This window comes from Herpailurus yagouaroundi, unplaced genomic scaffold (genome assembly GCF_014898765.1).
Source record: "Herpailurus yagouaroundi ecotype Mexico unplaced genomic scaffold, PumYag 29, whole genome shotgun sequence".
Classification (NCBI taxonomy): domain Eukaryota; kingdom Metazoa; phylum Chordata; class Mammalia; order Carnivora; family Felidae; genus Herpailurus; species Herpailurus yagouaroundi.
The window spans coordinates 46,611,226-46,633,752 of NW_024412377.1; the positions used below are offsets into that span (position 1 = coordinate 46,611,226).

General features: G+C 49.5%; 1 protein-coding gene across 4 annotated transcripts in view; it reads left to right on the forward strand.

Moving 5' to 3' along the window:
- The first annotated feature begins 182 nt into the window (after positions 1–182).
- The window catches only part of LARP1 (La ribonucleoprotein 1, translational regulator), a 56,792-nt gene continuing 34,447 nt past the window's right edge, over positions 183–22,527 (forward strand). For 3 of the 4 annotated variants that reach the window (XM_040442895.1, XM_040442905.1, XM_040442919.1), the window contains exon 1: positions 183–940. In XM_040442895.1, the coding sequence (XP_040298829.1) occupies positions 499–940 (442 nt within the window). In that variant the 5' untranslated portion in view covers positions 183–498. The remainder of the gene's footprint in view (positions 941–22,527) is intronic. The other variant, XM_040442916.1, reaches the window with a different exon arrangement.

Here is a 22,527-nt window from a genome sequence, read left to right on the forward strand (position 1 = left end):
CGTCCCCGCGGCGCCGTCCCCTCCCCTCGCCCGCCGCGTCGCGAGGCGCGCGCCCGCCCGCCGCCTGCCGCGGATCGCGTGGTCGCCTCGGCTCGCCGCGCCTCTCCCCCGTCCGTCCATATTGCTGCAGCCCCCGAGCCGGGAAGCCCGGGCCGCCCCGGCGGCGGGGGGGAGGGAGGGACGGGACGAGAAGCCTGCCGGGCTCGGGGTGGGGGCGCCCTGCGAGGAACGGGCGGGGGGGGACGCGCGCCGAGGAGGCCTGGACCGCAGAGTGGGGGGCCTTCCTCCCCCCCCCGCCCCGCCAGTGGGCCTCGGATCTACGGCGGCTGCATCCGACCGCGAGGGGGGCCGCGCCTAGCGTGAACCCCGACCCTTCTCCGCAGGGACTGGGGCCCAGCGCCCCGGAGGAAGGCGTCGCGGGTGCCCTGAAAGCCAAGTTCGAGGCGGGGGAGGCAGCCTCGGGCGCGCCCGGCTTCTCCGGGGGGGGCGGGCGCGCAGATGGCCACTCAGGTGGAGCCGCTGCTGCCGGGGGGCGCCACGCTCTTGCAGGCCGAAGAGCACGGGGGTCTAGTGAGGAAGAAGCCGCCGCCGCCGCCGCCCGAGGGCAAGGGCGAACCCGGGGCGAGCGACGTCGGCGGGGGGGAGCCGGACGGCGGCGCCCGGAGATCTCGGCCGCCCTGCGCCAAGCCACACAAGGAGGGCACCGGGCAGCTGGAGCGCGAGAGCCCGCGGCCGCCGCAGCCACCCAGCGCCGAGGGCCTGGCCGTCAGCGACGGGGAGGAGGGCGGCGGCGGCGAGCCGGGAGCAGGCGGAGGAGCGGTCGGAGCCGCGGGCGCCGGGCGCCGTGACTTCGTGGAGGCCCCTCCGCCCAAGGTGAACCCGTGGACTAAGAACGCGCTGCCGCCGGTCCTGGCCACGGTGAACGGACAGTCCCCTCCAGGTGGGTCTCCCTATTTGCTATCCTGGGTCCAGGGACCTCTTCCGGGGACTTGGGCGTCCCCTCCCCCAGCGGCCTTTAGGGCCCGGGGGTCCGCCACTGGTAGTGGTGACTCGGGATTTTTTTTTTTTTTAATTGCCTCTTGGGTCGCCGTGCCTTCCTTCCCGACATACTCGGGAAGCTGCCCCTGCCGGAGGGCCCAGCCCTCGGGAGCCCGCGGCCACCGCCTGGGCCTCAGCGGTTAGTGGGCAACGGCGTGGTCCGGGCCTACCTCGCCAGGAGAGGGTGGGCGCTGGTTTCGGTGAAAAGGGCCCACCTACCCCCCTCCCTCCGCGTGTTGGGGGTCGAGGACGGTTTCTGGCCTAACCCCTTCTTGGGAAGCCCCTTTTCCCACCCCGCCCCATGCTCCCCGTTTTGGTAGCGTTGCGATCGTCCCCATGTTGTAAATGTTTAATGAGCAATATGTCATGGGCAGCGAAGCGCCGGGTGATGAGTTGATACCGACCACACGGATTCGGGATTTAAAAGTTAACAAGTTTTGTTCTCTGGTAGACGATTATAGGCGGTAGAATCGCCATTGGTGACGGGTTGAGGGGTCGGTTACGGGGAGAATGATGAGAAGAGGAAACCCAACGTGTCATTGAATTCGGTGGTTTCCCTTCCCGATCCCGGGGACCTTCCGCCTCGAGAGGGAGCCGGATGGCGAGTGTGCGGGGATCCAGTTAGGGGCTGGCGGAAAATGTGAGGCGAGGAAAGGGGCATGCGGCGACACGAGGGGCGTGTGGCGACGGGGGAGGGAGGGGCGGGGGGGGGGGGGCGGGTGACAGTTGGGCGCCATGCGCCGCGCCGCCGGCCCGCGGACTGCTCGCGGCCGCTGGGCCTGTGCGTTCGGCGCCCGCCGCCGCGCTGGGGGTGGAAGGCGGGTGCGGGCCGGCGGCGCGGCGCGGCCCGGACTGTGCGTGTGCGCGAGTGTGAGTGCGCGGCCCCCCTTCCCGGCATTCCTCCGCAGCCGGGACAACGTGGTGCCTCCCCGCGCGGGGAGCGGCATGTGACTGCCGGCCGGCGCTCCCCGCGCCCTCCCTCTCCCCGCTCGGATTTTCGGTCCTAAGGACCCGGCCACTTTGGAGATCCCGGCGGAGCCGTGTCAGCGTGGGGAGGGGGGGGCGGGGAGGCGGTGCAGAATTTGGAGGCAAGTCTGGGCCTCCCTTTGCCTAGACTCATCGTCGGCTTGGGTGGGGGGCGCGCCCTACCGCCTCCCTTTGCCGGCGCATAGAGAGGCACAGCGGATCTGTTTTGGGTCCTGTTGAAGTGGACCAGTGTCCAAACCCGCTTGTAGTATAATGACGGCCTGTGGCCGTAGCGTTACTGCTTTTTCAGTGTTCCTCTTCTGTAGTCGCTAGTTGAAGCTGACTGGTTTAAACCATCAAAATGGGGAAAGTTGAAGAAGGAGATTAATGCCTTCACATTCAAGGGATTAGAATCACCCTTAGTCCTAGGGAAACCAGAACAGCCAATTCTGAAAATGTCATGTTGCAATTTTATTTCTTTTAAGGTTGCTTCATTTGGAGGAGGGGACATTTGAGGTTTACTAATAGTACCTCAAACTGTGTTCTCTTCCTTCTGCCCTCTCCCCTTCCCCCCTTTCCCTTCCAGAACCCTCTTATGCAAAGGGCAGTGCTGAAACCTCCCATTTTCTTGCATATCCCTCCCGATCCACCCACAGTGGGAGGGAAGGCAACTTTTAAGACAGTCTTTGGTCCTTCCCCCCTCTTTAAACTCAAAGGGGTATAATCATCCCCAGGAGAGAGCACTCTTCAGAAGTTTAAATGGGGCTACTCACCCTGGCTGCTGCTGCTTAGCTAATGGTGAACCTGCCTTGTGGGTTTTAAATCAGCCATGACATCAGGTGGTATTGGGTGCCTGAGCTGGCATTTTGTGCAAGTGCAGGGGCCCTTGATAGGGTGCGTCACTGGGGTTATTGATCGTGGGAAGAAGACAGCATGGCTGGCATCTTGCCTTTCCTTGGAGTGGAGAAGCCAACTTGCTTTAAGTGCCCAAAGCAAAATTCTGAGTCTGGGAGTTTTGTTCTGTTCTTGTTTTTCTGGAATCATAAGGCAAGAAAGTGTTTTGTCTACTCATCCGTTTTTGAACCTTTGGACTAGTCTTTGACAGACTAACTCTCAATTAATTCAGTAGCTTCTCTGTTGTTAGGGCTTGGGTGCTTTTTGAGGGAGAATTTTGTGACTGAATTGTCTGATAAGGTTAGATGGTGGCCCTTTCTTTGGAGTCCACATGGATTGCTAAGGCCATTTTTTCAGCCCTGATATTATTTGCAGCTTGGACAGGTTTAAATGTGACACCAATGCACAGTGTGGTCTTGGGAAATTGTGTGTTCTGTGATGCATATGTTTTTGGGAGTTTACAGAAATGAGTGCCTCATAAGCATAGCTAAAAGCTTCCAAAGCTTGCTGCAAATGCCTATTTTTAGCCCTCCTTTTGGCTCAGATGCTAGTGTTTTAGTTCTTTAAGGAACACATGCAGTAACTAGTAATAAAAGATGTTTTTCAATATCCCCCTTTCTTGTGCTGTTTTCTATTCTGGTTTAAGCTTCCACATCTTACATTTGTAGTTTTCAAGTCAGGATTTGCATTTTGGCTCTTTGTATTTCCTTCCCCTAGAATATTTTGAAGTCGTTTAAAATTTTTTCCTTCTAGCCACAACTCAATTTTGAGTATGAGAGAAGCAGGATGGGAAACGATACACGCATAGCAAAGGTTCTGGGGTTAAAACTGCATTGGCTCACATGTCAGCTCTACCACTTGGTAGTTGTGCCTCCTTGGCAAGTTGCTTAGCCATTATGTGTCTGAGCTCCATTTGTATAAGAGGGATTAAATTATGATTTATTTGCTTCCTGGGGTTGTGATCATTCACTGTAGTGGTAGCCCAGTGCCTGGGAGACTGGGAGACTGTGGGGCTTTCCAGGACTTTTTCTGGGTCTCCGTTTTTTCCACCTGTAAGATAAGGGCAGTGGACAATGCAGTACTTTCCTTTTCTGGTATTGTGTCACTAGTCTGTGAAATACATGGGACCCATCTCCTTAAAATGGAGTTTTGCTTATCCGCAGACACAAAAGGCATATTATGGATAATCTTAAAGGTTGCTGACCCAAAGAATTAGCTCTTTTTGCTCTGGAATGTGGTATGATGCATGTTTTAAAAATAAATTTTAATTTGTTTATTTGCCTTTCATTAAAAGCTACCTTTGGGAGAGTGCCCATGTGCTCTCGGGGCAGTGGGGAGAGGCTATAACTGAACTAAAAGTTTGCTGTGGCTAATGCATGTGCAGTGGGTTGAGACTTGAACGTGTCATCACCACAAGCTTCTACCCACCCCAGCAGGGGGAATCAGTGGGTTGGTTGTGTGGCACCTTCATCTCCATGTCATAAGAAAATTAAGCAGTGCTGTGGTCTTTTTCTTGACTGTAAAGGAAAGCCTAGGCAGAGTCTCAGCCTTGAGTATTTATGTTCTGGGCATCACTTTTTTGTGTGTGTTCCTTTGAAGTGCAGCTAACTGATGGCACAAAATAAAGAAGACACAATCCCAGCTAACCCAGGGCAACCCCAGGGATTCTGTACCCCACCGAGCTGGCCCCAAATAAACCTCTACTCTCTTTCTTTACTTTTCTTCCTAGGTTTAGGCCCTTTCCCAGATCCCTCCTAGTTGCACTAGGGTGGGGCATCTCTGTGGATCTGGAGTATCAGTTTTCAGCATAGCATCAGAGCTCCTCCAGACCTTGGCCTCTTCTCTCCCCACCTTGAGAAGTGGACTGGGAGGAAGCACGAGCTCTCTCTGCCTTGGAATCATACAGTCTGCAATTTTGAATCCCAGCTTTACCTGTTTTGCTGCAGCTGCTGCTGTTTTTTTTAATTGAGGTATAATGGACATATTGGTTTCCAGTATGCAACATCATGATTTGATATTTGTATATATTGAGCTTTGCCTCTAACTTGCTGTGCAATCTTGGGTGAATTACTCAGCCTCTCTGAGCCACTATTTTCTCATTCTCAAAATGAGAATATTGATAATTAACTATTTCAAAGAGTTTTGAGAATTAAGGAAGATAACGTTTATAAAGCCAGGCACATAAAGTATGATGCCAGGCACAGACCATCTAATAAGTGTTGCCTATCCAGTAACTGCTATTTAATACTTTTTATAATAAGTGATGACCATTATTAAGCATGCTTGTTCCACTTCTGATTCTGCTGGTGACCAGCCTTGTGGATACCAGCCACCCCCATGCTTTCTCTGCCTCTGTTTCTTCATCTAAAAATGAAGGAATCTGATTAGGTCTAAATGTCTTCACAGTATTTTTAGTATCATAAAAACTTTCTTTCAAGAAATCCTTTCGCATGAAAGAAAGAAACCAAAAGAGAGCTTTTTGTATGTGTACGTGTATGTCTGTCGTGGTGGTTAAGAACTCCAGTTTTGAATCCAAGTCCGAGAGGGCTAGACTCTTCTGGCTTCACGAACCTCGGTGGATCACTTGGGGTGCATATCAGACATTGCGGAGCAAGCAGACATTATGTGCCTTGTAGTACCCTATTAGGAAGCACACAGCACTGCTTATGAAAATCTCCCCCCACCAAAGAACTGAACCCAACCCAATAAAACCGTAGATGTGTAGATGTAGAGGAACAGATTGACCATGAGGTAGCAGTTATCTAATTTTTGAACGTGAGCGATTCTACAGGACAAACAACCAATAAATGACATTTTTAAAAAAGGGAACTGTTAACAGACAAAAAGACTTGAGACATCAGTCAGATGCATTGTGTGGATTCTGATTTGAAACAGTTTCAAGAAGATACTTTGGTGACAACTGAGGAAATCTGATCACTTTAGATGACTATTAAGGAATTACTGGTCAGGGGTGATGAGTTCCCTAACTGTTTATATTGTGCACCCTTGGCTAAGAACTGCTAGGTTAGCCTCCATAAATGAGGGTTTAAAGCTGTTTTCCTGCAGTTCAAATTTCTTTCTCTTCTAAAGAAAGCACACAGTTAGGACCCTCTGAAGGGGAGGTAGGGGGTGGGGAGTTGAGTTGTATACTTCTCTGGGCAGTGAGTGCCTGCCTGGGGAAGGAGACCTTTCCCTGGTCAGGCTAGGGTTGGTCTCTGCAGTCTGACCCCTAGATCTCCTGAGGGGTGGAGTCTCTTGGCTGACCCACCCACTGACTGCTGTGGGACCTAGGCTAGAGTAAGCATTTTAGAGCTGTTACTCAGCACTCACTCCCTCCCAAAGGGAGGCCGGCAGGGAGAGGAGGAGGAGCGGGCCTGAAACCACAAAAACCTCTTTAAAATGGAGAGCTCGGCAGATGGGAGTGCCCCTGTTTGCAAAATCCAAGACAAGCTCACAAAGTGGGTAATTAGGGTGCTGGGGCCTCAAGAGGGCTTACAGGTGCCTCAGTCTGGGCTCACAAACACCCCTGGCTAGTCCAGAGTTACCTGACAGAGTGGTCAGGAGAGAGGATGGCCTTACCTTGCTGGGGGTTCATGAAAGGAAGTAAGTTTTGACACCTGGCTAATGAAAGCATAGGAAAGAGCCAGGTGAAGGAGCAGAGGGAGAGGTGATTTAAATCTGAATAGGGGCAGAGTCCCTGTGTCTTCTCTCACTTGGTGACCTTAGCTTGCCTAACCTCTGTTTTTCTTACACACAGAATGGGACTAATCTCTGTATTGAGGTTGTTTCGAGGATCAAATTAATACAAGTATGGGGTAGCCTCATTTATTAGATAAAATGTCCCACACAGGTGTAAGCGATTTATGTTCCAGACGATGCATTCCAAAGCCAGATACGTGTACAGTGGTTTCAGTGACCTCATCTGAGGAGTTATTCGTGACTTTCCTAACTGAGTATGGATAATCAGGAGGTAGCTTAATTTTCAAGTAACACTATTTGCAGAAGTTACCAGGGCCATTTGGCCGACTTGTGGCAGATAGCCTAGGGTGTCTCCCTGAGGGATTTTCTGAGAATTCCAGGGACGTTCTTGACTTGTTACCTTTCTGTTGGCTGTACCTCTGGACTGGCAAAGCTGTAGGTATAGGTGTGAGGAGCGTGGGTCTTCATTGATGAATTTTGTAAAGCCAGCCATCTAAATCTGTCACATGCAGTGAGGGGCTTCTCCATCTCAGTATGAGGTACTGTTAGTAAACCCAGATGAGCCCCTCCATCAGAGGTCCTGTTTATAGGGCACTTTGTAATAACCCTCCGTACTTGTGGTAACCACCTTACCCTCCAGACATGCATTCCAGTAATTCAAGGTAGGCTTTTCTCTTCTGTACTTGAAAATGAAGTTGCAACCCTCTCAGAGGAACTGAAGTCCCCCCGTAGCCAGGAACCTTCTGGATGAATGGTCCACCTGGGCTCTGTATGGTTTTTGCTCTCCTTTTCACCGGCTTAGTTAAGCTCCTGGTGCAAGATTGTTAATAGTGATACCATAGTCCCCACTTATTGGGTACCTGACATGTTCTAGCCCATGTCATCTGCCAGACAGGTTATCTTTTTATCCCAGCTTCACAGATGAGGAAAGTGAGATTCAGAAGTTAGTATGAACTATCCTCCTAATTGCTAGGATTGAGAGTCTTGGGGTCATCCTTGCCACCTGTTTAATTTACCAGTACATCCTTTTGGCTCCTAAAAACTGGATCCATAGCTAAACACTTCTTACCACCTCTTTTTTTGCGAGCCTGATCCATACGACATTGCTTCTCACCTAGATTGCTGCAGTGGTCTCCTACCTGGTCTCCTGTCACTCTTGCTCAAGATCCTCTCATGGCTTCTCATCGTGGAATAAAATTCCAAGTCCTTTGAGTTCATCCTCTCAGACTCCACTTGATGTGGCTTCCCACACCACCCAGCCCCCGCGCGCCCCCAGTGCTCTAACCTTATCTTTTGCCACTTTTCCCTTCCAACAGCATTGCACCTTGCTTTTCCTAGAGTAGGTTGTATACTCTCTGCTTTAGGGCTTTAGTTCTGGAATGCTCTTTCCTCAGCCACATGGCTCCCACCGTCACTCTTTTCAGGTTCCTGTTCAAGTAACACTGTGATGGAGAGGCCTTCCTAGACCACCCTGTATAAAACAGCAGGCCTCCATCCCGTACTCTGTATCCCCATCCTTCCTACCCTGCTTCGTTTTTCTTTTTAAACCCTTAATCACCATTGAGTCAGGGACTTGGATATTTGGCTACCGCTTATCCCTGCGTCTACAACATGACTGGCACATAGTAGGCAGCTCAGGGAACATTTAATTAGTGAATGAATGGATGAATCTCTTACTTTGACAGCCTCACAGCACGTTTTGAGTTTGGTAGAGAAGATGCTGTGGTGAATAACAAATCTGTGCTGGGAGAGAAGCACATGCACTCACAATCCAGTATGGGAGGTGCTGTGTAAGAAGGTGGTGAGATTCTCTGGGAGTGTAGCAGGGGCACCCAAGTCAATCAAGGTCAGAGAATTCTTTCTGGAGGAAGCAGTGGCTAAATCGCTTGAAATGGGAAGGATAGATAGGAGTTATTTGAGAAGAAGACTAGAAAGAAAGCTCATTCCTGGTGGAGCAAAGGCCCTGGGGTTCACGGAATTGAGTAAATTCCCTGTGGCTGTACTGTAGATGATTTAGATAAATTGTGATTTTAACTGGAAGGCAGTGGAAAGCCATTAAATTTTTGTTTTATTTTTTATAAGAACCAGAGAACAGTTTATTTTTATTTTTTTACTGTTTGTTTATTTTTGAGAGAGCACGCACAAGCATGAGAGGTGCAGAGAGACAGAGACACAGAATCCCAAGCAGGCTCCAGGCTCTGAGCTGTCGGCACAGAGCCTGACATGGGACTCGAACACAGCTGTGAGATCATGACCTGAGACAAAGTCTGATGCTCAACCGACTGAGCCACCCAGGCGCCCTGGAAAGTCATCAAAGATTTTAAATGAGAGAGTGGCATGGTCAGATTCTTTTTTGAAAGATTACTCTGGCCACATGAGAACCTCTTAAGAATAGATGGTTTGGGGTTTCCTGCCTGATCTTTTGGGGCAAGGTTCCCAGATTACAAAAGGGAGCAGATTCCCAAGTCGTTCCTTAACTGTTGGGCAATTATCAGCTGTCATCCTTTAGGCGTAGGGAGCAAGCAGCTCCAGTTTATGGGATTTCTCTGACCTTTCAGAAGGCCGCGCTACTGGAATGCATCTCAGTTGTCGGAAGAAGCACAGTTTCTGATGTACTGGCCTAAGCTGAGCTCATGCTTGAGCTTAGAGCCACCAGCCCGCTTGACACTGATGCAGCAGGAGAAGCAGAAAGAGGAGGAAGCGCCGGAAGTAGTGGCAGGGGCACAGGCTTGCAGGTGGCGTGGCAACTCCCATCCCCACCAGGGGAGGCGCCCGTGCCACAGGACTTCCTAGGCTTAGGCCGCCTGCTGTCAGCCGCTCTGCAGGCTTTTCCACAGATAGCCACATGCACGAAGTTTCTTTCCTTTAGAGGCACCTCCCTTCAGCTTAATTCAGCTGTTTTTAGACTTGTGCTGGGAGTAGTGGGTCTGCATTTGCCCACAGATAGGCTGCTGTAGTGAGTTCCTGAGGATGCTCACCCAGCCCAGTGTCCAGTTGTCAGCTCTGTCCCCATTGCTGTGCTCTCAGGGGCTGGGATTTCCTTTCCTTTTTTTGTGAGAGGAAGGAGTATGTAGAGCTGGAAGGGACCCCAGAAGTCATTGAATCTAAACCCTTCGTTTACAGGCTGTATACCTCAGGCCTAGAAAAGAAGTAGGAGTTGCTCAAAATCACAGTTCAGAGAAAGGCAGAGACTTGAACCCAAGCCTCTTGGCTCCCACTCTGGTTCAGTTTTCACTCCACCTCTGGAGGAAGAAGTAGAATGGGGTGGTTGAATGGAGCCTTGGGAGTCTGTCAAGCGCAGTTTGTGTTAGCCCCAGCCGCTTAGCAACTGGGTGTCCTTAGACAGCTTGGTAACTTTTAGGCTTCAGTCAGTGGCGTTATATCTGGAGTCCTCATGTGCTGGAGTCTTTGCTGAAATGGGGTAGGTGAACATGAGAGCTTAGCCGGAGCCTGGCAGATAATAAGAAGTGATAGTTCTGAGAGTGTTGAGGACTTGGTTTTGACCTAAGTTGTTTTCTGGAAACAGAAGTCAGGTGCCAAAGCCAGCCTTTCTCTGTCTTCCTGGATCCTTTGCCCCTTGATCCCTTCTGTTGGGTCTGAGCATACATGGGAAGACAGCCCATGCTATTTCTTAGAGCCAGCTCTTCAGACCCTGTCTTGGGGTGTCAGGCAACTCTGGTAGAGGGGGATCAAGGAGTCAGTGGGGGTTATAATCCTGTAGAAAGAAGCCCACATTGTGGTGCTTAGGAATGCACTAGCAGTAGAATGTCAAAAAAATGGACTCATGTGGTCTGCAGTGAAATCCCGCCCCCTACTCTGTCTTTGATGGCTTTCTCCAGCTTTAGGGGTGAATGGGGGAGTGGAGGCCTCTGCTTTTCCTGTTCTCTGTATATGTATTAACAGCAGCATGAGGAAGAGATACCAATTATGTGCATGGAATAGCCTGGCTTAGGTTTTCTCCGAAGTGGAGCTGAGTGTAGGGGTAGAGTTTGGATGCGGTGAGAGCAGAGTTGGGTGTGGGAAGCCGGATGCTGCTGCTAGGGAATGTGGGAGGGAGACAGGAAATCAGGAACACACAGAGGAGGCAGCTCACTGGGATGCATGCACCTTTCTGTGAGGAGGGAATGGTTGAAGGAGCTAGGATTATTTTTCCCAAAGAATCAAAGCTTGGGGTGGGTGGAAATGCTGGAGGTTCTGAAATACAGCATTTGAATAGACCTACTTCCTGTGGCCCTATGGGTAGAGCTCTGATGGCAGGTGGGAGGTAGAGGGTCAAGTGATAACTTCCAGCAGTGCCCCCATGTGGAATCAGCTGCCATAGGAGGCACTGAGTTTCTTGATGTGGTGATAATATTTTTTTTTAATTTTTTTTTAATGTTTATTTATTTTTGAGACAGAGAGAGACAGAGCATGAATGGGGGAGGGGCAGAGAGAGAGGGAGACACAGAATCGGAAGCAGGCTCCAGGCTCTGAGCCATCAGCCCAGAGCCTGATGCGGGGCTCAAACTCATGGACCGCGAGATCGTGACCTGAGCTGAAGTCGGACGCTTAACCGACTGAGCCACCCAGGCGCCCCAGATGTGGTGATAATATTTAAACAGGTTGGATGGTAATGTGCTGTAGGCCTCTCTCTGCAGCTGCAAATTTGCAAAGTACTTGCCCAGAATTGTTCATTCAGAAGTTTTTGAGTACTTATAGGTGTCAGGCCCTGAAATCCATGGGTAGACAATTCAGGGGCTGTCATTTTGGGGCTTACTTCCTGAAAGGCAGAAGTCACCAATGGGCATTCCTCACCTTATGTCCTCAGGCCCAATCCAGCCTACTGACAGGTTTTGATTAGTCTTGTGTTTTAAAAAGTTTAATCACCTATATTTTAAAATCAAGAAAATATATCTGGAAACCTAGAAATTTGGAGCTTCTCTTTAAGAGAGTAGACTCCACATGCAAAGAAACAAAGAAAACCCATTGAATTTTGTTTGTACTTTAGATAGATGAATAACATGGCATGTGAATTACATCAGTAAAGCTGTTATGGGACACCTGGGTGGCTCAGTTGGTTTTGGCTCAGGTCATGATCTCACAGTTTGTGAGGTCAATCCCCGAATCAGGCTCTGTGCTCTGTGCTGACAGTGCAGAGCCTGTTTGGGATCCTCTCTCTCCACCCCTACCCTGCTGGTGCATGGGCAAGCCTGCATCCCCCCCCGCCCAATAAATAAAAAAAAAACTTAAAAAAAAAAGCTGTTATAGAAATAAATGAGAAGATCTAGCCATACTGAACCTTTGTTCCTTTATGACTGCTGTCCACTGGCAGTACCTACTCCACTTTAGACAAGGACACCAGCATGCAGCCTGTGGGCCCAGACTTTGTATGTTTCATCATACAAAGTAGAGAGAATAGTAGTCTGTCCAGCCCGCAAATTGAAGAACATCCTTATGGGAGAAGAGTTTGAGAGGAGAAGGCAGAGAAAACCTTAAGGCCTAGGGCAGAAATTGGAGGCCCTAGAGGGGGGCTCTGTACCCAGGACACCACTGAGTATTGTGTCCTGATGTTCCAGAGCAGTGATAGAAAGCTGTCTGAGGGCTAAGGGATGGGGAAACTGGCTTATGTTAGGTCTCATTGAGCCTTCACTTTCCTCCATCTGTAAAATAGATATGGAATCTAATCTCAATCTCTAAGGTCTCTTCCAGCTCAAACACTGTGTAGGTGTGGGAGCGGCTCAGGCAGATGTTACTAGGTCTCAGATGGAAAAGGAAAAAGATCCTGGCTTCGAATCATTGGTGTGTCATTGGTGCATTGAATTCTCGCTGGGGGCAGAGACAGTGGAGAGTCTTCACCAAGGCAGGCCTGCTTCTCATACCATTTTCGGTGTGAGCGCTGTAGTAGGGGTAGAATAGAGTAGAATAGAGAACTCTGGGCAGGAAACTGGAGACCAGCCTTCTAGTCCCAGCTGTTTGGCTCACTTACTTGCTAAAACACTTAGGCCAACTTACTGATGAACCTCTTTGGATTTCCTTTTCCTCTTCTGTAAATGAAAGTGGTTAAGCCTGAAGACCTTTCAAGGTCCTTTCCTGCTAGGGTTAAGTTTGATGTATCAATTTGGAGATGAAGACTACAGTGTGTTGAGAAAGATTTCCTCTAAAGGGAATTGCTTTCCCTCACCTGATTGGACCGGCTTTAGTGTTAATCCTGAGAGCTTGGCCAGGGCTGTGGGATTTTTCTGCCTAGACATGAGGCATTCTGCCTTAGGCTTCTGGAAAATGCTGGGCTAAGATGAGCTGCCCCAGAAGGTTGTGAGTATTCATAGCAGTGTGTAAACAGTGGTGATGCCTTGGTGTCCCAGTCAGTTAAGCATCCGACTTCAGCTCAGGTCATGATCTCATGGTTTGTGAGTTCGAGCCCCACATCGGGCTCTGCACTGATGGTGTGTGGAGCCTGCTTGGGATTCTCTCTCTCCCTCTCTCTCTCTGCCCCCGTCCTGCTCATGCGCTCTCTCATTCTCTCTCTCTCAAAATAAATGAATAAACTTTAAAAAATACATACCAAAAAAAAACCACAGTAGTGGCGCATCTGGTGACAGAAGTGTTCTTGAGAAGATTCGCCATCTCGTACCTGGTTACACCGGGTTGTTACTGAGAGCTCCTGCTCTGGCCCTGAGATTTAGAACCAAAGTCTGGTGGAGGCTGGGGTCAAAGTATTAACTGGCTCAGTGGAAAAGAAGCTGGCCCATCTCAAGAGACTGAGTATTCAGAATCATCAGGCTAGTCAAGAAAAACACTAGGGCTTGAGCCTAACCTTCTTTTGTGTGAAAGGAACTAAGTTGGCTACCACCAAAGTGAAAATCATTCATTTAACACGTTTATTTGAGTAACCTACTGAGTATTAGACCAGGGCAATACTGATGGGAACAAGACAGAAGGGAGCTGCCTTCATAATTTACATTCTAGTGGGGAGACATAGTAAACCAGCGGGGTGGTTCTTGCTATCTATTGCTGCCTACCCAGTCACCCCAAACTTGGTAACATAAAGAAACAACCACCATTTTGTTCCTCGATTCGTGTGTAGGTTGGGATTAGGATAGGGCTCAGCCAGGTGGTTCTTTTCTGTATGGCAGTGTTAGAGTAGTGGGTGTCCTGGTCTGGAGGGCCCACCAAGCTTCACTAGCATTTTTGGTACCGAGGCAGGGATGGCTGGAAGTCTGAGTTTAGCTGGAAATGGAGGGCTCTCAGGTGCCCTCTCCAATGTGCTGGTTTCAGAGCAGTAGGACTTACTGTGCAGTGGCTTGTGCTCCCAGACAGAGCTTTCCAAGAGACAGGAAGTAGATGTCAGTATTCTGAGGTCCCAGACCTGAGCACTAGCACAACGTCACTTTTACCGTGGCGTGATGATACAGGTTACGGATCCTGCTGGGAATGAAGAGAAGGGGTCATGGGCCTGGCCTTTCAGTGGGAGGAGTGTCAGTTTGCAGCCATCTTTAATACTACATGGCAGCTTCTGGTAGCGGTAAGGGCCGTGAAAGAAACAGAGTAAGGCAGTGTGCTAGAGAAGTGTTGGAGATGTGCGACTGAGGACAGCTTCAAACTCCGCATCAGGGAATGCCTGTAAGGGTGAGTGAGCCAAGATGGGATTGATAGCATGGTGTGGGTATTCTTGCCTGGAGGAACAGCCAAGTACTAGGTGGTAATGAGTTCAGAGTTCTCCAAGGAAAGGACCAAGAGGCCTGTGTGGATGACAGGTGAGAGGCTCAAAAACTCAGAAGCAAGAGGCCTTGGGAGGCCAGCTTAGGGAGTTTGGATCCTGTTCTGAAAGCATTGAGAGAGGTAGCATGATACAATTTCTGCCTGAGGGTTACTTTGTTTTATGCAGAATGGACTGATGGTTGGGGGCTGGGGGGGGGGGGGGGGCCTTGCGTGGGCAGGGAGAGGCCAGATCGGAAGCTGGGAGGCTGCTTGGAGACTTCTACAGAAGTCCAGGGAAGAGGTGGAAAGGCATGGAGGATGGCATGGTGACTGGGCCTGATTTTTTTTCTTTTTTTTTTTTACTTTACTGTTTTCCTTTGAGCTTAGCCTACTTTAAAGAGGAAGTTTTCTGATTACTGTTTCTTACTTCCTCTCATCTGTCCAAAAGGCAAATTATTGTTGTATTGTGCCCATTAATAAGAAGAGGATGGCCTGAGGCAGGCAGAGGTCATTCCCCTGGTTCTGGGTTTCTGGGCTGCAGGGCCGCAGGGCCGGGAGGGGTGTTGGTGTTGCCATGCTTGGCGGCTCCCCACCCCACCCACCCCCACACCTGTCTCAGGCTCCATGCCCCAGGGTGGAGGTGGAGTGAGAGTGTGGGGGAATGGAGTGGGGGCACCATCAGGAGCTCTGGGGCAGGGGTGGCAGGGCCTGGGGATGGGGAACAAGCCCGACACGAGCTCTCAGTGTCACAGTTTTCTGTTCCGACTTCTTGTCAGAAACTGCAGTGGCTTTCTTGTTTCAGGTAAGATCTTCAGGGTGGGGTCAGAGCAAAGTCTGTGGGTCCAAGTTCTGTTTTCAGCCCTGCTCTCTTGTTTCTCCTGGCTGGACCTTCATTTCTTGTAAAAAGGGATTGGGTCCTGTGGTTATGAATGCTTTGCTCATCTGTCACTGATGTGCCTCTATCATGTCCCTGGGCTTAGGCAGATGTCCTAGAATCTGCCTCATAAGTAGCTTGCCTTGAGGACAGATGGGCCAGGGAGCCAGGCCAGACTGCCCCAGACTCTCCACTCCTGACATGATTATCAAACTTGTGAGCCACCACACCATCTCATTCATTATCTAGGTTCATTTCCACAGTGCTGTGGGATCTGGAGTTATAATCCTTGTTTTACAGATGAGAAAACAGAAGAGTTCAGAGAGGTTCAGTAATTTGCTTAAGGCCACGCAGTGTTTTATACATAGCTAGGATTCCAGCCCATGGCAGACTGACTCCACAGTTCTGCAGTACTTAGCATCTGACTTTGCGTTCTTCCAGACCACAGAAGTATACATACTTCACCTGGAAAACTGTTTCTGGGAGAGGGAGGACCACACAAATCTTCAGGTAGCAAGAATCTCTTTGGGACTCTAGTGGCCCAGCCTGGAGTTCCCAGTTCTGCCCCCTGGCCACCTTTAGTGGGTGTGAGCCAGGCCCTGGAACTTCTGATCTTGCAGAGGAGCCCTGGCCCCTCTTCCCCCAGAGAGGTTCCTCTTCAGCTCTGTCAGGCCATGTGCAGCCTGCTGGAAAGGGCCCTGCTGACCTTGTGGTTTCTCAGGCATGGCCTCTGGGCCCATTGGGGGGTGGGAGGCAGCCCTCTACTGGCACCGGGAGGCTCTCTGGCTCTTCCCAAAGGGGATGGGAACTGCTATTATGTGTTGGGCCTTTTAACTTCTTTCAAAGGGAAAATCTTTTTAGCTTATTCAGTCAACACCAATTCATTGTAGAAAAATGTCCACGAGCCACCATAAACAGTACTAAGCAACCACATCCTTTAAGACCAGTGTTGCCTAATAGAAATACAACACAAGCTGTATATATAATTTTAAATTTTTTAGTAGTCCTATTTCTAGAAAAGTAAAGACAGGTGACAATTTAAATGATATAACCCAAAATAAGAGATTATCATTTCAACATACAATGAACATAAAAATTATTAGTGAACTATTTCATATTCTTTGTACTAAGTCTTTGAAATCTGGTGGGTCTTTTACACGCAAAACACTTTTCAATTTGGACTAGTCACATAACAAGTGCTAGCATCCACATGTGGCTAGCGACTGTTGTATTGGAAAGCACGTTTCTATGTTTTGATGGAGTGATACATATATTTATGATATATATATATATATATATATATGTACAGGCCTTTTTAAAAAAATGGGATCATACTCTCTCATGAGCTGGATTCTCCCTCCCACCCCACTTAGAAACATAGGCTTTCAAGGGCACTTAACTGCTTATAATCCTCAAAGCAGCCCTTGATAATAAAAGAACATTTTCCGGATGATGGAGGTTGAGGAGCTGGCAGGCACACACACCCCAGCTCTTCCGCCTCTGAAGCCTCCACTCCTTCGCTGCCCCCTGCAGGCGCCTGGAGTTGATCTGAGAGCACTGAGCCCAGTCCAGAAATCACACGTACCACGTGCATATGTCTGCACACACCACGCACTTTGCTGACGAAAGCAGGCCCACATCGGGGAAACTACTGACTGAGGCGGTCATGCAGGGATGCAGTGTTTCAGACACAAGCACACTGATGCCCAGGTCAGTGCTGTTTCCACCACACTCCTCTGCCCTCCAACAGCTTACTGCTTGGATTTGCAACCAGCCAGATTCCGAAAAGAAAACCTGTGTGGGGTGGGCAGAGACTTTCACTTGGGTTTGTTCTGGGGTGCTCCCAAGCCCACAGTACATCCCCAGTGGAGGCTGGTCAGCAGTGGAGAAAAGAGCAGCTAGGCCACAGTAGGTGCAGAGAGGGGTATGGTTTGACCTGGATGAGGTTGGGACTTAGAAATCTGTAAATAATTGATTAGTTTGTCAAATCACCCTGCCCCCGTGATGCTATTGCAAGGATGTACCTGCTTCACACCAGGCCACTTGGGTGGCAGGAACCTCATTCCTTGGCAGGTCTGAGATGTTTAGGAGCCTGGTTTCATTCCCCCCGCCCCCCCCCCCCCCCCCACCACCACCATACACACACACACACAAAATTGTGCTTTAGTTTTTCAGACTGTAAAATGGGGCTCCCTTCTAAGTGTATCACTTACATGCCACTGGCCACCCCCTTTCCCTTTGTAGGAGGGCTGGGGATGAGCAACAGACCTTGCATTAGCCCTCAGGTAAAGGGGATTAGCTGAAGGTTTTTCGTTTTGTTTAGTTTATTTATTTATTTTGAGAGCATGTGCGCTGGAGAGGTGGAGAGAATCCTAAGCAGCCTCCTCACTGTCTGCACAGAGTCTAATGCGGGGCTTGAACTCATGAACCCCTGAGATCATGACCTGAACCGAAATCAAGAGTCAAACGCTCAACCGACTGAGCCACCCAGGTGCCCCCCCCCCCCCCCCCCCCGCCCCGATGATGAAGGTTTTGAGGATCCAGGGAGGCTGGCCTTCTCCCCTTTTATTGTGACACCCAGGAGCACTGAGCCGAATCTCCACAGGCTGGGAGGGGCCTGCTCCAGGGAACGAGGAGATGGCTTCGTTTGTACTCCTTTGGGAGCTCTATTGCCTGAGGTAGGATACTGTCCAAGATGGCAGCTACCAAAGCTGAGGTTTCTGAGCCACCATCCATTTATTTATCCTAGGGTCTAGTCTTCTTCATCAAGTCCTTGGATTGAAAGGACTGGTACTGCATTTGGGATAGCCCTTAAGACTTCAGAAGACTTTACGTGTAAATACTTCTTTATTCATATTTCACAAGTGCCCTTGAGGTGGGTGGTCGTTGGCCCCCTCTTAAAGATGCAGGACTCTTGTCAGTCTTTCCAGGAGCTGTGAGCACAGCAGTTTGTCCATGGAGCCGGAGGCCCTCTGGCCAGGCATGGGGAAAGGAGTGTGCGGGCAGTGGCAGCCTGGGAATGCTGGACTGCTGGCTGGGAGTGGAGAGGCTGCTGAAGTTCCCCATTGGCTGCAGCTAGGCTTGGGAGTTCTCTGGAATGTTCTCTGCCATTCCAAGCCTTCTCTATCCCACCCCCTGATTTGCATCATCACTGCCATTGCCCCTCTGAGGTAGCAGCTCTTTGGAGATTGTAGACTTGAGGAAGGCCAGAATCCAAAGGGGCTCTGGAAGCCATCTGGCTTCTCCTTTTATAGAAAACTGAGGCTGTGTCTTGGCCAGAGTCTACCACTTGGCACTAAGGGAATCATGATGCCCGTGCTGGGTCTTTTTTCATTCTGCCTTGTTCTTTTCAGGGAAGGAGAAACAGGAGCCCTTTACACTGTCAGTGCTGCAAGAGTGTGGATGAGGAGAGGATGAGGTCTGGCAGCACCAGCCTCTAGGGCTGACAAGCACATGCTGGGGCTCCTGGGGCTCCAGCTGACCAGCCTCCAGTTGGCTTCCCTCCCCCACATGGGCCAGCGGATGACACACCCTGAGCCCTCAGAAGGCCAGGAAGGCGTGCCCAAATGGAGGAGGTGTTGCCCAGAAATGCTCTAAATTTCCTGAAAACAGGCCCACCCTTCTACTCTGCTTTACTGATGAGCTCTTTAAGCTAGAGCATAAAGCATGGTTCTGGGAAGGGTGAGGGCACTGAGCAAACTTCCAGAACTAGGTACCTAATAGGAAGCTCACCTCAGAAACTGAGCTTGGGGTGGGGTAGAAAAATTTGTCGGTGGCCTTTTAAAAAAATCCTCTGCAGTGAATTTTATTGAATTCATGGGGAGAATTCCTTTCTGAAAAATAAAAAATTAAAGTTGTACAGGCCCGTTTTGTGAGACAAACCAGTGATGAAGCCTGCTCAGATACACAGAGATACCTCTAAACTTCCAGGATAATAGCTAACAAACAAATATTGAATGCTTACCATGTGTTAGGCACGTTTCCAAGCACTTAACAAATATCAACTCATTCAGTCCTCATGGTCCCATTAGGTTAGAAACTATTCCCATTTACAGAAACCCAGAATTACCAAGGTAGAAGAGCTATTGGAGTCCAGGCTCTTTTTTTTTTTTTTTTTTTTTTTTTTAAGTTTATTTATTTATTTTGAGAGTGAGCGGGCATGACCAGAGGAGGGGTGGAGAGCGAGAATCCCAAGCAGGCTCTGCGTTGTCAGCACAGAGCCCGATCAGGGCTCAGTCCCACAAACAGTGAGGTCATGACCTAAGCCGAATCAAGAGTTGGACCGACTGAACCACCCAGGTGCCCCTGGAGCCTAGGCTCTTAACCATTGCACCACCCTGCTGCTGGGGGTGAAGTGTAGGCAGTTTTCCTGACTCCCAGCCCAGTGTTCTTTCCACAGAGGCACCCATTCCTTAATTCTCACTTGTGTTTCTGCTTTTTGTTCTTCCTGGGGCTTGCCTTAATTCCTCTAGAAGAGCCCATGCCTAAGGGTTGCAGATCTTTTCGGAGGTGAGGACCCAGTGGCTTTTGGACGGAAAGCATGTTGAGCCCACCACACCCATGTCAGCTCTAAACGTCAGCTACTAGTTTCATGGGCTGGGTCCTTGGTAATCTTACCTACTTTCTATATCCACAGTACATAGTGTGTGTCATATATAGTTGTTAAGAAGAAGAGCATTTTTTTAGTTATTACCAAATGACATTCCTGGGAGACTTGCTAATTGATCCTAGGCTTTTCTTGAGCCCATTTACTATCTGAGGATCCTCGATACAGCATCCCAGGCAGTCAAGATCAAGCAGTCACATGTGGAGTTTCACATTAAAGTCCTTGTATAAATTGAACCCTGAGAGCATAGAGACGGTCTTGTTCACCACTGCTTCCCTAGTGCCTTGCACACAGACCCCTCCATACCCAAGTTCCCAATGGTCAGGTGACACAATAGGCTGGTCAGAACATAGGGCTGGGATCTCAAAAAACAAGTTGATATTCTTGGGACAAGTCAGGAAGCTCTCTCTGGGGAGAACTGCATCTTCCTACCTCAGACTGTTTGAGACTTAGACACCATGGTGCATGAGGAAGTATCTTAAAGCTGATTAGCCCTGGTCAGCAAGGGTAAGGAAGGGTAGTTTACCTGGATGGGTGGTTTATGCTCTGTTCAGCTCTCCTGTGCCCCATAGCAGAAACTATACAAAGTCCCTGCTTTTTCCACCACGCTTTCCCCTCTCTTCCCTGTCCTTTGTACTATAAGGTATTTACAGTTTTCTCCATCCTTTCCTTTCTGATCTGCTGGAGGAGGCAAAATCCTCTTGGGCTTGGTGCTGGCGAGGGCTCAGGCCTTTGGTTTGCCGGTGACCCTAGAGCATTGCCTTTCGATAAACAGTGCTTTGATTCCTGACTGTGCTTTGCCCTTTTCCCCTTGTGCTGAGGATTGGCATCCCCACCTGGCAGGTAGGCTAATAGTCTCAGAGAAGTGGATTCTGGTGCTGGTGGCTTCAGTCGCCTGTTGGGCCCAAGGTTTGAGCTGGAGACCTTTGAGAACCTAATACTGATCTCCTGCAGTGCTGAAAGAGGCCTAGGGTAGTCTGAGATTTCAGATCCTTGGGTCAGATACTTTCTCACCGTGTGACTTTGGCTAGCTACTCAGTAATTCCACCATTGTGAGGGTCAAAATGCACAAAAATCCTGCAACAGGAAGCTTGAGGTGAATGCTTAGTAAGTGATAGCCATTATTGTGTAGCAGACCCAGGCCTCAGGGCGCTGGGTGAGCAAAGAGCAGGCTTAGCCTAAGAGCGTGGAGGCTGGCTGGCTGTTAAAGGAGGCAGGCAAGCTGTTCCCTTCAGAGCCTCCGTTCTTCTTCTGCACAGCCATAGTCTGGAGCCTGTTGTGAAACTGAACCTTGAACCCAGCCCAGATTGATCCTTTGTGACCTCCCATCTGTCAGGACGCTCAGCTTATGGCTTCTTGGCCTGACCAGTCTTGATTCCTGATGCTAAAGATTGGACTGGGGTAAATGGAGGGGATGTGTTTCTCATGTACCCCTCCTGTGGCTGCTGTTTGTGTGTGTAATTAAAACATTCTCCCTCCTGCTCTTGTGAGCCAGGTCATTTGTGTCTGCAAACATGAGGCCCTGGACTGGGGGTTGGGGACCAGGGTTCCTTCCCAGCAGTCTCCGTTCTAACATTAACTGGCATCAGCATTGCATCGGAAACTTGTTAAAACTGCAGATGCCCAAGCTCTGCCTTCCTTACCAGACTGATTCCTGGAGCTTGAGGGACTTCCAGGAGTATGCATTTAAACCAAACCTGCCCCTCTTCGCCAAGTGGTATTGCCAGCCTGCTAGCTCACTGTTCACAGTTTCCACAGCTGTGAGGTGAGGGTTTTTCATATAGCCTTGTGCTCAGAAACCCCAGCTGAGTGGAAGGTTAACGGGTAGGGGGCTTGGGTTCCGTGTCCATCAGACCAGCCCTGCTACATCAGAGCATGCAACTCTTGATCTCGGGGTTGTGAGTCTGAGCCCCATGTTGGGTGTAGAGATTACTTGAAAGTAAAATCTTTAGAAAAGAACTTAAGTGTACCTTTTAAAAAGAACATAAATGTAAATTTAAAAATATTAAATATTTTAATTTTAATCATCAAATTAATTATATTAAACTTAATTATAAATATATGGATATAAGTACTAATTTTAATTAATATAAAATATTAAAACAACCCATGTACCCACTACCAGTTTAAGAAGTGTAGCCGTGATTTTAAAATATTAAATGTGGTGTTGTGGTTCTGGTAACCCCTATCAGAATTAGCAGTTGAAACTCACTGGGTTAAGTTAAAAAATTTCCAAGTATGTCCAGAGAAAACCTGCCTTAGAATTAGCTAGCAGATTCCTGGCCCTACCATTTCTGAGCAAAAATCTCTGGAGGGTGCGACCCAGGAATCTACATTTTGATAAGCTCCTCAGAGGATAGGTAGTTCTGCATATTAAAATCTTAGGGCTGATGTACTTTGTAGCAGTGGTTTTGGAGGTAGATTGTGCCCCTGGACATCTGGCTTCAATTAAGTTGTAGTTAGGATGATCAGTGAATACAGGGATAAAAATCAAAGCATGTTAGGCCTGGAAGGACCACAGATGACAGGCTCCCCTCTGCCCCAACCACAGGCCTCTGAATGGCGAGACTGAAGACACCCAGGTGGGAACTCATGGCCATCTCCCACCACAAGGATACCAGTACCAGCATCCAGTCTCCTGACTCCCTAGCCCAGGGCCCTGCTCACTACCCCACTGTCATGGAACATGAGTAGTAGTCCGTCCTTCCTTCTTTCCTTCCTTCCTTCCTTCCTTCCTTCCTTCCTTCCTTCCTTCCTTCCTTCCTTCCTTCCT